Source organism: Hibiscus syriacus, unplaced genomic scaffold (assembly GCF_006381635.1).
Source record: "Hibiscus syriacus cultivar Baekdansim isolate YM2019G1 unplaced genomic scaffold, ASM638163v2 tig00110788_pilon, whole genome shotgun sequence".
NCBI lineage: Eukaryota > Viridiplantae > Streptophyta > Magnoliopsida > Malvales > Malvaceae > Hibiscus > Hibiscus syriacus.
This window is the reverse complement of record NW_024062863.1, coordinates 3,410,245-3,425,740: the sequence shown is the minus strand read 5'-3', so window position 1 is coordinate 3,425,740 and position 15,496 is coordinate 3,410,245. Positions and strand designations below refer to the sequence as shown.

Sequence of the window (15,496 nt, the reverse complement as noted above, 5' to 3'; positions counted from 1 at the left end):
CACCTCATTTACTGGTTGTTCCGTATGGGAAAAGCTTAGTTGGGTAGTGGGTGTAAGGTAATATATTGGGTCATTTACATACCCATTTGGTCTTCATTTCATTTACCGAGTGTAGGTGAGTGAGGCACTGAGGCAGTGCTTGAAATGAGTCCACGCTGTGCATTTACTTTCTCATTTATGGAAGGTAACGGTTTTGTTAAACCACGACACACAGCACAAGCTTTGTGCAGCTTAAAAACTGCCACCAATTCAACTATGACTCACTGCACCGTTTTTGTGTCTGTGTTCACATCAAAAACTGCCACCGAATCACTTATTTAAACTTAGATTTATTTGAGCAACGCTGACCTGTTCTCTCTATCATTTTTTTCTAATTATAATTATTTACGTGGAACGTAATCATACGCTAATCCAGTATGTGACCATAAGATTTCTTGCCTTTTTTGCCTTCTCTGTTTCCGTTGTTCAACTGGAAGTATACATGTCACTCAAGTCCTATCTCAGAATTCATCTTTAGATTCTAGTTGTCGGTTGAATTTAATCGTTAGATCTTAAATTTTATCTTATTAAATCATGTGGACCTATAAGATTTTGTCCATACACTATGATTGATTTAGAGACTTATTATTGGAAGATATAAATTCCTTAAAACTCTAGTAAGCTGAACTATCTACTCAGAAGTGTTTGGAGAGAGAGACCTTATCGTTTCCCAAATACTCCAGAGTGTAAGATGTGTCATGTCCACAACCATTTAAAGTTGAGCTTTAAGTCTAGCTCATTTGGAACTATTGAGTTTTTAATATTGACCCAATGTATTAAGGTGAATATACTTTGGAACCACTTTTTCAATTGATTCTTTCTCTTTTCTTGTTCATTTTTATTGTTTTATGTCGATTAATGTTGTGTTGTGGTTGATTTTTCTTGTATTTTATTGATACGAGACTATTACGAATTAGGGTTCAAATAGAAAGGGAGATTTTAGTGAAGGTTCAGGCAATCAATGGAATCTAGACTGAAAGAAATTATCAACGCTGAGTCTTGATCAATCTTGACAGCATTGTCCTTTGCAAAGTAATAATGGTAATGTTGTGGTTGTTCCTCCGTTGGAAGTTCCTGAAGAAGGCAAACAAGTCTGGTGTTAAGTTTTGAAAATGTACAGTGGTTATTGATATATTTTTGTAGCATATTATGCTTACTGAATAATGAATCATATTTATAAAAAAAAAATTAAGTTATCCAAATATTACTAGGACATTGAAAATCAATTCAGTTATATAAGAAGGTAATTATTTAAAGAACTGGGTCTTGGTGTGTGACCTACAATTTTGGGATATCTCGTGAATATTTTTTCTCTTGTTTCGTGTGCTTGGGGGCACCATGAAAACTCGGTTTCCCTTTTCTAGTGACCACACATAAAGCAGCAAATAAAAGGATTGACACCACCGCCACTACTAATGACATCATTACAATATGGTTCGATACCCACTTCTGAATCAAAACGAACTCAAAGGCATTTTGGTCTATGCACGGAGTAACCAACTCTACAAGCATAACAGTAAGTGAATCAAACCTAATAGAAAAGCTGCAAATTGTTACACATTTCATGGCTTAATTGACGGGTTCAAAATTTACTTGGGATTCCAATTTGGTGGGGATCTATCTCTTTGTTCATATTATCATCACCAAGCCCCTGCGTCTACGCCTAAGCTGATGCCATTTCCACTTCGTATCTTTACCAAAAGTCCTTTCCTTTCGTCTCCGATATAGTTTTTTTTTTAAAAGAATTTTTTCCTCTTCGATCTTTGGCGCATTGGCAGTCATGGATTGAAATGAAAAATTTCTTGACTCTTTGATTCATATCTCCCTGTGTACACTGTCAAAATTTCCATTTCACAAACAAGACCTTGAAAGAAAAACACTTGATTTTTTCTTGATGGGTTACCTTTCTTGCAAAGCAGACTCAGCAGTGTCTATAATCTCCACCGCCACCACAACCGCCCATCATTCATCTTCCAAGGCTGTTTCCGACAAGCTGGAAAACCCCATCAGGATCCAACAGTTTGATTACTCTGACCTTGAAGCGGCCACCAATGGGTTCTCCGACCAAAGGCTTCTAGGCAAAGGTAGCCACGGCTCCGTCTACAAGGCTATTCTCAAGGGTCGCCACGTTGCCATTAAGAAACCATCTTCGAGAAACCAAGAAACCAACCCGGAAGCCGATAACGAGATCGAAATCTTGTCGAAGATTCAAAGTCCCGGCTTGGTGAATCTTCTTGGCTTTAGTAATGACGCTAAAGATCGTTTATTGGTTGTTGAATTTATGAGTAATGGCACGTTATATGATGTTCTTCACTCTAACTCTTCTTCAAGGCCTTTGAATTGGGGTCGAAGAATTCGATTGGCCTTACAAGTTGCCAAAGCCTTGGAGACACTTCACTCACAAAACCCCCCAATTATCCATAGAGATGTTAAGTCTGCAAATGTGTTAATCGATGGGAATTTCAATGCAAGATTGGGTGATTTTGGATTGGCACTTAGTTGTGGCGTTGATGATTTTAGGCTTAGATCAACCCCTCCAGCCGGAACCATGGGGTATCTTGATCCATGTTATGTGACCCCAGATAATCTGAGTACAAAAACGGATGTTTTTAGTTTTGGGATCTTGCTGTTAGAGATTATTAGTGGTAGAAAAGCTATTGATGTTGCACATTCACCTCCTTCTATTGTGGATTGGGCAATTCCTCTTGTAAAGAAAGGGAAGATTGTTGCGGTTTACGACCCGAGGATCACCCCTCCTGCGGATCCTATTATTAGGAAGCAGTTGGCTGTCATAGCAGCTAAATGTGTAAGGTCATGTAGGGAGCGTCGGCCTGCTATGAAGGAGGTGGTCAGCTGGTTAACCGGTTTGAGCAAATTGGTTCCTTTACATCTATGGAATGGTTTTAACAATCCATGTATGATGGTGGAAACAATGGGGCGTCCTGTTGAGTTTAGAAACGCTGAGGATGGCAAATTTGGTAGGCAAGCTGTGAGGGACTCACCGAGAGTCTATTCCGATTTGGGCTTCAGTAGCAACCTGATGGAACTAATGGGCACGAGCATGAATGGTACTGAGAGAGAGAGTGAACCTAACAAAGTTGAAAAGCCAGGAGTTGGATCAAGATCAGGGAGCAGAGTTTCGAGTCATAGGTTTCGTAGAAAACGATATGTTGAAGAGAAGAATGTTGGTTTTGGCTTGAGGAGGAATCAATCAGCCGGAGAAACTTCTCAACTCTTTTCAGGCAAAGATGATACATTTTCTCTGTTCTCGGGCTGCACGTGACATTCCGTTTGTGCCATAAACTTTGAAATGGTTCTCAATGGAGCAATTTGAGGCTTCCAAGTTTCACTTGCATCATGTGTATTTCATAGGTTCTTTGAATTGTTGATGTGGTGTTCATTTTCACATGTAGATCAGGACCTTGCTAATGTCCATTTCATAGGCTGTTAGTCTTATCTTTGCTGCAAAGCAGACATATGTTGGAAATGCTGCATGAGTTGATTCAAAACGTATGATTCATGTAATTTGAGCCTACTTTCACAATAACTGAATAATGTATTCAAAATAATGCATTTCGAAGATTTGGTTTTCCTGGAAATCTGATTTCATCTTCAAGCCTTCCTCCATTAACTAGTTTAGGAAAGGAATTCCAATAATTGAATCAGATGAGAGGGGGCCAAAACCTGATTTGCTTTTAGTTTGTCATTTTTTTGTAGAGATAGATCACTTTTCTCATGTTGATAGTCTTAATCTCATTTCTGGAAATCCATAGATATTATTGCTACTTTATCATATCAATGGCGGGGCCAAAACCCAAGCCAAATAATTAATTCATGAATTGTTTGTTTGTGTGGGAATACCAAAGTATATAAAATAGGAGTATCAGGTCAGGCTTTGCTGTTCCAGAAAAGGACTGCACAAAAGCAATAACCAAGTCAATCCATTCTGTTAGATCTGGTAGGGAGACAACACAAGCTGCTTTCTTTACTATTCCTCACAAAATTCCTTTCTATTTAAAGTAAAAATCCATTGATAATGGAGATAAGAAGATGACCCAACAATGCAAAAGGTTAACACAAGTTTGAAATTTTTTGTTTTCTGCCAAGCAACAGTTTAGCCTCTTGCAGTTTCATGTGCTTCTCTTTTTCATATGCTTATTAATCTGCCATGTATTCTACAGTTGTATATGTATCTATTTATGGATGGCCCCTGCCATTGCCATTATTAGTCAACTGTAGAGTTTTCTTTTGTTTTACTAAAATCATTATTGTCCAACGCCTGGCAGAGGTGAATGAGCTTATCAGAAGCATTTTTTTGAAATGTCTCCACTGTTGAGTTTGGCAAATAAGGCGCCTATTTTCCTTGAATTGTCTTCTATTTCACGATTCTTAGCAGGGTTTGCACTTGCGCCACCCAGTGATTGAGACGTCTCATTTAAAAGTCTAGTTAAGGTTGTGATTACCAGCTTCTGGTGAGCTGAAAAACAAACAAGATCAAGCCATCAACACAAGTATTCCATATCATCCACAAGTTTTTTTCACATGAAGAGTAAAGATGTAAACATAAACTTCGCTTGAATAGTAAACCCTCTTGGAATAATTCTGTGCAGTGAGGTGAACGTACCATACAATTAGAATATCACCACAATCCAATAAACATGCTTGACACTAGGCATTAGCATCCAAGAAACTAGCAATTACCAGGAACATTTGAAGTATCAAGAGCCTGCACAGTTGGTGGAGCAGCAGTTGCTGCAGCTGGTTGTACTGGCACCAACTGTGTAGAGCTGGGTGGTTGCATTGGGCCCATCACTGGTCCGAGTCACTGGCGTAAATCCCTTAGGTGCTAAGCTGGGAGCTACAACTTGGGGCATTTTTGGGCCAGGAACTGATCCCACTTGCGATGGGACAGATCCAAGTGAACCAGCCCCAGGGGGTAAAGGAAACGTAGGGTTGGCACCACCCTGAAAAGCATGCAAAAGTAATTCGGTATACCACAGTCTCAGATGAATAGCTTTGGCATCAAATATGAAAATGATGTAGCTATACAGACGGGATATAACTGAGAACCCAAGGTAGTTTGGCTGTTGGTATTGATCAGCATTTCGTAGAACAGGAGGATTTGAAGGAACAAAGGGTCTAACAGCAGGCTGAGTGCTGCCTGGTGAAGAAGCAAACTTTGCCTGGAATTAAAAACGGAACTATTTAGTCAAGAATCAAGATGATAAATAGATGCAAAGAACAAAACAACATTATGCTTGCAAAGAACAAGATGAACCTCCAGGCATTGAAATAGTATGACAGATTAAAAGAAAAATCAGAGTATTATCACAACTTAGCCATTGCTTAGAGTCTACCACCATTCAGAATGCTAAGCATAAAAAGAAACCCATTACAGCATACTTCAAAAATTTCAGATGCTGAGTAAACTTAAAGTTCAAATCCGGGCATCAATTTGGTAAAGTTTCAAGTTTTAAAATTGACTATAAAAATGATCAAATCTAAAAAAAAATTAAAATTTAGGGTCTAAATATTAATTTATCCCAAAATGAAAAGGCAGTTACATTGCGAAAGACCGGTCTATAATCAACAAAAATTACTAGACCTTAAATAATCTCTCATCCCCCTTTAATTGGCTGCTTGTACCACACCGTCAGTTCCTAACAATGGCTGCTTGTTCCACACCTTCATCATTCCCGACGCTAACCTACTCCGCATCCGCAGTACAGACGCAAGACCTTACTCCTTCCATTCTATCCTTCAAATCCAACACACTCACCTTTTCTCTTTGCCCACTTGTTCTGAACACTTCCAGACACAGAAAGTCCCTCCTCGATTGGTGTATTCCATGTCCCCAAAGAGATTCCAACCATGTTATGGCTGCCATGGCTGATACTGCCACTGCTTCCCCTCCTAAACTCAAGAAAGGAATAGCTGTTTTTCCTCTTAAGATGGATAGAGTATGTGGGTTTTAAAGTTCACTCCTTTTCCCCTTTTCTGGGTCCATTCTTCTCACGCGTGTATCAGATATGATTGTAATGTTATTGGGTTCAAACTGCAGATTAGGTCTAAGAGATTCTTGGAAATTCAAAAGTTAAGGAAAACTGAGAAAGAGTATGATGTAAAGACAGCCATATCTTTGTTAAAGGAAATGGCAGCTTCAAAATTTGTGGAGACAGCTGAAGTTCATTTCCGCATTAACATTGATCCTTCAGATTCTACCATAGCTTTAGGTCAAGAAAATTCCAAAAGTCAACTTCTTTAACTGAGACTGCTCCTGAGTCCGACGCTGATGCGCATTCATCAGGAAAGGTGGTTTGCGTGACCTGAGCGTCTGGTTACGTAGCTTCATGGCTCGTTAAGCACCTGCTACAACGTGGCTGCACTGTTCGTGACCCGAGTTTGTAACTTTCTCTTGAAAGAAAACAATGTCCATGTCTGATTTCAATTTCAATTCTTCAAAATATGTTATGTTTGAAACATGCAACATATGATCCGAAGAAGACACAACACTTTCAATTTTATAAGTTCGTTCCTTTAATATTTAAAAAGTTAGTCCTCTAACATCAAATCCGGGTGATTTGTTGCGTTAGAGTTTTGAAAAAAATTATTTGTTGAAATAAGGTCTAACTGAAATTATTTACTGAGATAGGGTGAAATCTAAAGTTCGAACATATGTCGTCAGGCGCTCCTAAGGAGGTCGTCATGCCGTCCCTATGAGCTGTGGTTAGCTGCTTCATTATCTATATCGGTAATTAGGTAATCGTTGTTACTTAAGGAAATTTAGGTAATCGCATAAAAGCCTAATTACCGATGTAGGTAATATTTGTTACTTAGCCCAGTGTGCATGGCGACCTACCCCTCGGATGGCCTCGATCGAATGCGCTCGGATGGCCTCGGATGCTCTCGCATAGCTCGCTCGGATGGTCTCGGATGCCCAGCGTGTTGGGATGTGCATGACACATGCAAAATATCTCGTAGCTCGCCGGGAAGAAATGGCGACCTAGTAGGTCGCCCGGATGGCATGACGACCTACGGCCAACACTGTGAATTTCACCCTATTTGAGCAATTAATCTAGGGAGTGCATTATCTCATGAATTAATTTATTCGAGAACATTATCTCATAAGTTTTGCCATCAAATCCCGTGTCTATATACATGTAGAATTCACATGCAAGGGCAAATTCAAAAGAGTTGATAAAGAGCGCAGAACACTATGTAAATTAGACCTGAGTAAAGTGAAATAGATTAAATTGATCCCACTTCAACCGTCAAAATTTAGGTTAACCTCATTTATGCTAACCATGAACTTGAGACAGTTCAATATCTCTGTTTTTATCTAATTGGACTAGAAACAAGCATATGATGTACACAATTAAAATAAAAATGAGACTTGCTCCAGAAGTGCATTAATTGAGGGGGGGGGAATCAGTAGTTTAAGGTTATTAGACTTATTGGTTCTTATGGTAAGGGAACATTTTCGTTTGTTTATTTTATCCATCATGGGAAACCAAACAAGACTAGCTTGCTGATGCTTGCGCGACTTCAGAATCAGGAATTTGCATGCATTAATATCCTTACATAACTTCTAAATTTGGTTCAATTTATTTCACTTTAAGCTTCAGTTATAGCGAAAGTTTTTTTTTTTAAATAATCTAATTTAAGATTAAAAAATGAAACAACCTAAAATATTATACTTTTTTATAACATTTTTAGTCGCGTCTATTTCTATCGTTTCTTAACCTTAAACTATTAGATTGTATCCTATAACTATCTGATAGGTGGTTTATTTTGTTATTATTTTGTCTTTAATTTGCTCCTTAGTTGTTGGTTTTTGTGATTGATTTGTTCGTTTTAATTCATTTTCTGTACAAGGCATTAGATTATGGAAATTATACTAAAAGAACAGAATTCTGCAGTTTCTTTTATTCTCGGAATAAAGGCTGGATTAGTGGGCATAACTCTGGGCATGCCACATCTGACATGCTGTTGAGTCAGCAGCTTCCAGAAAGTCCGGTCAGCGCTTCTAAAAGGACGAACGTATTAGTTGCGTTTTTGAAATTTGAATTCAAAATTATCTCATGTTTTTAAGATATTAGTTTGAATATTTTCAAGAATTATCTTTAGTAATTATCTCTTGTTTTTAGAAATTATATTTTAATTATTTTTAGATATTTAGAAAGCAATAAATACCCCCTATAAACTTAAAAACACATTCAGATTTCACTCTTCTTCTTTACTTTGGGTAGGCTATAAATTCCAATTGTGATGATTGAAAAGCACCTAAATACCTTTGGGTAATTTTATGGAGAATATAATTGACAATCGGCCTTTACTTTATAACCAAAATGCTTTTAAATCAAAAAGAGCTCGTTGGTTTGGATGTTGTTTTGGTTTAAAGTTGGGAGAAAGAATCGACTGGTAGCAAGTTCAACTTCCTGTGAACACACTTAGCGGCGGTCTGTTAAGGGATATTGAGATCGGACTCGATTCTCATTGAGACAACATAGTCCGAGTCGGGTTTTTCCAGATCTTTAAATCTAAGTTGGTGTTGACGACAATAGTCCTAGTTAGTCCACATAAGGACTAAAATTCAAAAATAACTTTTGGATAGTCGATTTATAAGAGAGAGAAACAAGTTACAGGTTAGGCCCTGTAGACTGTAACCATCAGATATCCAAAGTGAAAATCTATTTCGATGATCATTTGAAATTGAGGCAAAGCTAAAGCCTGAGGTGTTTTCACAATAATTTTTTTTATCTCAATTTATTTTTAATTAATTAATTTATTTTATCCTTATATCATGTTTTAAACAACTTAAAATCTCTCTTTTTTTAATATCATCTTTTATCTAAATCCCTATATTATCTCATCTTATCCAGATCCAAAATCAGAAAGTCCACAATTTCATAAACTTTAAAATCTCTGTGGACCGACCCAACTTCTCTTTACTACTCTCTTTTCTTTATTGATTTGTTTTTGAGAAGATTGAATTATTTGACAGCAAAACTATAACTTTAAATATAGTTCCAATAGAAGAGCTTAACTGTGGAATGATTTTTGCTCGCTGATTAGGTACCTGACAGAAACTCGCTTACCGGGGGTCTGGGTTCATTCCAGATTGGATGAGTATTAGCGATAACCGCTACTACGTCTATTATCTGTTTTTTTCACCTAACAATTTGACACATAAATATCTGTTTATTTTCTGTATTTTATAATATGATTTTGAGGTGAGGATTAGTTTAATTTAAATATTTATTTTAATAAAAAATTATTGCAACACTTTAAAATTGATATAATTCTAATTCGAATAATTTAGACATCACACAAAATTTCCAAAATGTTTAACTTTTATTTTTAAAATCTCATTATTAAAAATCTTTAAAACAGTCAGTTCTTCGTAATAACTAAAATAAGTATATGTTAAGCTATACAAAATACAAAGCTTATAGTTTAAATCAAAGTATAACAAAATAATCGAGTTACAGACCATCAACAAAAATACGTAAGGTTCTACGAATACATAGCTTAAATAAGAACTAAGATATTGTACTCTAAACACAACTTGGTGTTGGAATTCTTCTATGATGAAGCTCCTCAGATGCTATCTAATCTAATCATCTACAAATAAAAACATCTGAATGCGGAGCTTGACAAGCTCGGTGACACAACTATGCTACGACAATTCATGCAGTTCATAATTTAAGCATGTGATACAAGTATAAGCATAGTTGCATGACAACGGCATGCATGAATCATCTAAACATACATATCATTCATTACTACTACTAGGAATATCACATAGCACAATGTAGAAATAGAGAGATCATAGGTTCTAGACCACACAACATCAAACAACATAGCGGTGCAATATCCATACCACATAACATCAGACAATCCTTGCACGACTCTCCATGTGGTGCTAGCTCGGACCACACAACATTAATGAACACAACTTTCAAGTATCTAATCTCTTAACCTACATCATATATGGTCGGATATCAAACAAGATCAACACTATCACAACAACAAACATCGAGAAACGTACTTAACTCTCTATCATGCTCTCGTACATAAAGACCTCTGATAGTATTCTCCGTCAATATCCTCTGTCAATTTAAAAACGTGCCTTGATAAGTTGATTTTCTTTGCAGTAATCGGATGTGCCTTGATAAGTTGATTTTCTCCAATAGTAAAATTAAAAAGATCAAGGAGTTTAAATGAAATTTGGCCAAATTTAGGGGACTCGCCCCTGTCAGCCCCTGTTCACGTGAAAAATCTTTATTTTATGACAATTTGTATTTATTAAGTAAATATTATATATATATATATATATAATTAGGGATATGATTTAATTATATAATAATTCTTTTAATTATACATAGAGTTGTTGGATGAGTAAAAATATAATGTTGAGATTAATAGTAGGAAATTATCCACTCCAAATCACCTGTAATTGCCCCGGATCAAAGACATGCTTGTCCCTTGAAGCGATCTTCACATTAGGGAACGAAAACATACGAGCATCTGATCGCTTGAAATAAAGCATTAGGTTTAAGGATTGATCGAGGAAGGTTAGAGATTTGGGGTGCAATTGTATTCTTGAAAATTGTAAATCTTCGTACAATTTAAATATTTTCTACTTATATTTTCTTGTGGTCATTGAATTCGATTTCTCATTTTCCGAAAGAATTAATTGATCCAGCAATAAAGGGTACGCTAAATGTTCTTAAATCATGTGCCAAAGTTCGTTCCATCAAGAGAGTTGTAATAACTGCTTCCATCGGCTCGGTTGTGTACAATGAAAAACCTTGTACTCCTGATACGGTGGTGGATGAGACTTGGTTTTCAGATCCACACTTTTGTGAGAAAAGTAAGGTAATATGTTCATTTTCTGCTGTCTTTTCATAATGTCTAAAAGTATCTACTTCTCCAACTTTGGGTTTTTGCAGCATTGGTATATGGCCCCAAAAACTCTAGCCGTGGAAGCAGCCTGGAGGTTTGCAAAAGCAAATGGGATCGACTTGGTTGTGCTTAATCCTGGATTTATGTTTGGTCCTCTTTTACAGCCTGCCCTAAACAGCACTTCCGAGGTGGTTCTAGGCTTCACAAAAGGTGCCATTTTTAATCACAACATACATTTTACCATAAACAATACTCAACACTGATTCCGGGAGTTGTGCCATTTTTGTTGTAAAAACATCTAAAAATCTTATGGATACAGGAGAAACGCTTTTCCTAGTTCAACTTATTGGCTTGTGGATGTTCGAGACGTTGCATATGCGCATATTCAAGCATTTGAGATACCTTCAGCTGCCGGTCGATATTGCCTAGTCGAACAGGTTGTGCCGTTTTCGGAGATTCTGAAGACCTTGAATCAACTTTACCCTACTTTGGGCCTCCAATCGAAGTAAGCAAAATTGTGTTATCTTGCTTTTTAGGTCATCAGTTGCCAAATGCTAATAAAATTCATGACAGATGTGAAGATCATGGCAAGCCTGTTGAGCGTATCTTCAAGGTATCCCAGGAGAAAGCAACAAGTTTGGGTGTCAGCTTCATTCCTTGGGAAATAGGCCTGAGGGAAATTATTGAAAGCTTGAAGGAGAAAGGCTTCTTAACCATCTGAAATTGTTTATTCATTTTAATGCTTCATCTTGTTTTCAGCATGTTATTTCTACTCTCTACTTCCCTTCATCTGCCGCTACCGGTTCTGTAATTCGCCACTTGGGGGACGGAATTTCAAGCATCTGGGTCTTTAGTTCTGTTTTCTTTCTTTGTTTTTTTACAAAATGTCAAAACTAGCCTCAATGTTTGCTCCAACTATCATTTTAGTTCATATTTTCTTTTGAAGAGTTCCAACATTTCAATTTTTTGGTTAAAATGACTATCTTCATGGATAGGAATCGTTAGTTGACTAACAGTTATAGCACGTTGCTGATATGGTATTTCCACATGTTTTAAATTATTAACATGTCTTATGTTATCTCACTCAATCTAATGATATGATATGTGTCACAACACTCAAGATGATGACATGGCATATGCTATATCACCCAAGATGATGACATGGCATGTGACACCTCAAAAATTAAGTACATGTGAAAATATTACATCAATAACATGCTTTGACGTTAGTCAAGTAACACTCTCTATCTAATAGGGGCCTTTTTGATAAAAAAAATCTAAACATTAGGACTAAACTACTCCAAAAAAATGAATACAAAGTAAAATGATCATTTAAATAAACGTTGGGGGTAAATTTTAATACTATGTCATTTTTTATCCGCTTAAACCAAATTTTATATAGAATATAAATAATTAAGTACAGTAAATGGTTGATAATGTTAGGTTTGGTTTCTGAAAGTGAATAATCATCTTGTTTTGATCCATGGGAAAACAACGTTAATGACTAATTCAATCTTGAATCATTCTAATTTCTCGAACAGTAGCTTTAATTATCTATATTTCTGAAGGAATTGAACTCGTATTCCAAAGTGCCTAACAGTTCGACTATAACTATCTATCTGCATTTAGGATAAAGCAGAACCTTTGGGAAGAGCTAGCATGGCAGCTATCGAACAAATAGTTTACATGGGTGTATTGCCAGTAGCAGCGACAGTTTTAGTAGCAACAACAACTATTGACTATGGAGTGATGAAGTTGTCTTCGGTCTCGGAATGTCGATGTCGTTGGATGACCAAGAGGGAACCGTTCATATTCATTTCTGCCGATGCCAAGAGATCACCGACCGAGCCGAGCTCTGGACACTCCTCCCAATCGCTTAAACCAGTCGTCAAGGGGCAATTCCTTCTTCCTCCTTTACCTACTATCACCAATGAGTACATTTCGTCCAATATCTCTCTTAGAGCCTCTAGTGTCTCTGCTCCATTGCTCACATGCTTCTCTACCAGACTGGCTTTACCCTGAGCGACATACCTGTTGTAAAATGTGTCGACAAAGGCGTTGTCGATCTCGTTCTCTGCCCCGGCGGTCGATATGGCCATGATCACCTCCTCGTCCTTTTGTGAAGCATTGTTAATCCAAGAATTTTGTCTTGTATTGGTTTGTATGAAGCGGAACACTGTTAGATTAACTTGACTGTGCATCAACATTCTCTTGCTGCATGCTAAAGCCTCACGGTCATCAGGGCCACCGAAGAAGAATGTCGCTATGTTCTGCACGGTGGGAGAGCCGTGTGGTTGTTGGAATCCGGTCTGTCCACGGTCGATAAAGATACCGACCGAACATGGAGCATCTCGGATAACCTTGTGGTTTATAGTCCTTATTTCCTCCATGCTGTTTTCCATTTTCCCATCGATTCTCTGGTGCTTATGGAACGGAAGGAATATAATAGATACACGCAACTCCTTAGCCCCTTCGCATACATCTTGGTCTATGGTTAGAAGTGATGATACAATCTTAGATTGGTGGACCAAGATTTTGGTTTCGGAAATGAAGGGGTCGAGAGCATCGCTGATCTCGACGACATCGTTTCCACCATAATCTTCTTCGTCGCTGTATTGATCGCCGTCTTCCAGTTGATGGTACATCAATTTGCTTTTCCTTTTCTTGGGAAGCTCCACCAGGTGCACCAGGTAGGGCTTGATCGGCGCTTTTTGACAGCCGCTCAATGCCGAGATGAGGCTAACGTGCCCCGAAACATGGCGTGGGATGTATACACAAGCCAGTACACGAAGCTCGCTCTCCGGATTAAGTATTTCCAGTGTGGTTGGATGATGAGAAAAACACTCGTCTCTGTTCAACAAAACGGCAACCACCGGTGCTATAATCAATGTGTTGAGAATCACGACGCTGACGAACAAATCGTGAATATCTCCTTCCCACAGCTTCTGCAACAAACAAAGAACAGAAAATCAGCTATCAAATGCATATACTATGAACAAGGTGGAAGTAGAGAATCAGGAACTTTACACCGGGTACAGGAGGAGTGTTGATGAGTATAAGGTCGTAATTGCCTTTCATGTTGAGTAATAAAGAAAGGATGAGAGACTCGTTCCTTGGGATCTTGAGGTAATAGCAAGCGGCGAGTGTGCCGGCGATTCGAGTGCCGGCACAGAGGACGATGATGATGACGGAGAGTACAAGAGTCAGATTATTAAAGACACTGCTTATATTGAACTGGAATCCGGCGTAGCCGAAGTAAACCGGAAGAATGAAGGTATTGACGGCATAAGTGAGTTTATGCAGCAATGTCCGATACGTTTTGCATTCCCTAGGGAACGTGAGGCCTACCAGAAAACAACATGTTATTGATGTGAAACCTGTGGTTTCCAAGAACGCAGACACACTCGTAAGAAGGAACATGATGATGAAAATTTCACTGTTGGTGACAAATCTGTTATGCCGGTTCCTCTTATTGAAAAACAACGACAAATACTTGTTGAGAAAGATGATTGTCACGGTAACAAAAGTGACAACCAGTGCAGTCTTGAAATTTCGGTTGGTCGTGCAGGCCGTTAACATAGCGACGATCACGACGCAGAACATTTCGTTGAGGAGGGAAGCGTATATCGCCAGTCGGCCTAAATCGGCGGTGTCGGACTTGGTTTCCGCAATCATCCGAAAGACGACAGGAGAGGCTGAATTCGCCAAGACGGTAAAAATGAGAAGGTAGAACGTGAGGCGGTAATCAACCACTCTGAACACCTTGATGAGCAACCACAATAGAGGTCCGGCAAAGACGAAGGACAAGAACAAACCCCCTCCCGCAACGATACTCACAACACGGAAATTCCGCTTCAAATAAGGAATATCAGTTTCCAACCCGATGGAGAACATGAACAGCATTCGACATAAGAAAGAGAAGAACGTATAGTATTCTGCAGAAGAAGCCTGGATGAAGAAATCCTTAACTTTGCTTATCCGGGACAACAATGTGGGGCCGACCACAACACCAGCCTGCATGTACACAACAACTACATTCACATATATACATATACATACAAAAATGAAGTTGAATGACTCACCAGAAGTTGTGCAAAAGGACCAGGTTGTCCCAAGGGTTTCAAGAGAATATGAAAGAAATGAGAAGTGACGAGAATGCAGGAAACCTGGAAGCTGCTTGTAACCCAGGGGTTAAACGAGTCCCCTGATTGACACATTAAATTCTCTTTTCCCTCCATCTTGTTTTTGATCTTTTGTTCACGACAACAACAATGGCTGCTGCTGCTGCTGCTCTACCAGGTTGAAAACAGAGGTTTCAACTTTCAAGGAACATGAAAGAAAGAAAGAAAGCTCGGGCTGCTTCTCTTCTCTCTTTCTGTCTCCTTGGCTTTCTGGTGGACCACCTTTGTTCCGCAAGATTTGCTCATATAAAAGCGGACGGCTCTTTAACTTTGCTTTTTTAACACATTTCCTACAACAAAATAATATACACGACACCAAACTCTTTTCTTTCCCATAAATAGATTCACGATAACAAATGTGAGTTAAA

General features: G+C 38.2%; 4 protein-coding genes and 1 pseudogene across 4 annotated transcripts; 3 read left to right on the top strand and 2 right to left on the bottom strand.

Annotated features, from left to right (window-relative positions):
* The first annotated feature begins 1,755 nt into the window (after positions 1-1,755).
* On the top strand, positions 1,756-3,549 carry LOC120140797 (serine/threonine-protein kinase-like protein At3g51990). The gene has a single exon (XM_039155781.1). It carries the CDS (start codon positions 1,934-1,936, stop codon positions 3,320-3,322), a length of 1,389 nt encoding a protein of 462 aa, XP_039011712.1. The 5' UTR covers positions 1,756-1,933; the 3' UTR covers positions 3,323-3,549.
* A 715-nt stretch (positions 3,550-4,264) lies between these two features.
* LOC120140994 lies at positions 4,265-5,382 on the bottom strand (annotated as a pseudogene).
* Positions 5,383-5,698: 316 nt separating this feature from the next.
* LOC120140993 (50S ribosomal protein L1, chloroplastic-like) lies at positions 5,699-6,304 on the top strand. The gene is made up of 2 exons (XM_039155958.1): positions 5,699-5,999; positions 6,101-6,304. The coding sequence occupies exons 1-2, from the start codon at positions 5,706-5,708 to the stop codon at positions 6,302-6,304; spliced, it is 498 nt and encodes a 165-aa protein (XP_039011889.1). The 5' UTR covers positions 5,699-5,705.
* Positions 6,305-10,722: 4,418 nt separating this feature from the next.
* On the top strand, positions 10,723-11,818 carry LOC120140992 (phenylacetaldehyde reductase-like; the record flags this gene model as incomplete). The annotated part of the gene is made up of 4 exons (XM_039155957.1): positions 10,723-10,920; positions 10,995-11,161; positions 11,270-11,452; positions 11,521-11,818. Coding segments are annotated over 4 exons (696 nt in total), but the record flags the coding sequence as incomplete, so codon positions are not given.
* Positions 11,819-12,642: 824 nt separating this feature from the next.
* LOC120140796 (cation/H(+) antiporter 2-like) lies at positions 12,643-15,252 on the bottom strand. Its single transcript, XM_039155780.1, has 3 exons — positions 15,030-15,252; positions 13,975-14,961; positions 12,643-13,892 (listed from the first exon to the last, which is right to left on the bottom strand). Exons 1-3 carry the CDS (start codon positions 15,183-15,185, stop codon positions 12,687-12,689), a joined length of 2,349 nt encoding a protein of 782 aa, XP_039011711.1. The 5' UTR covers positions 15,186-15,252; the 3' UTR covers positions 12,643-12,686.
* Between the last annotated feature and the right edge of the window lie 244 nt (positions 15,253-15,496).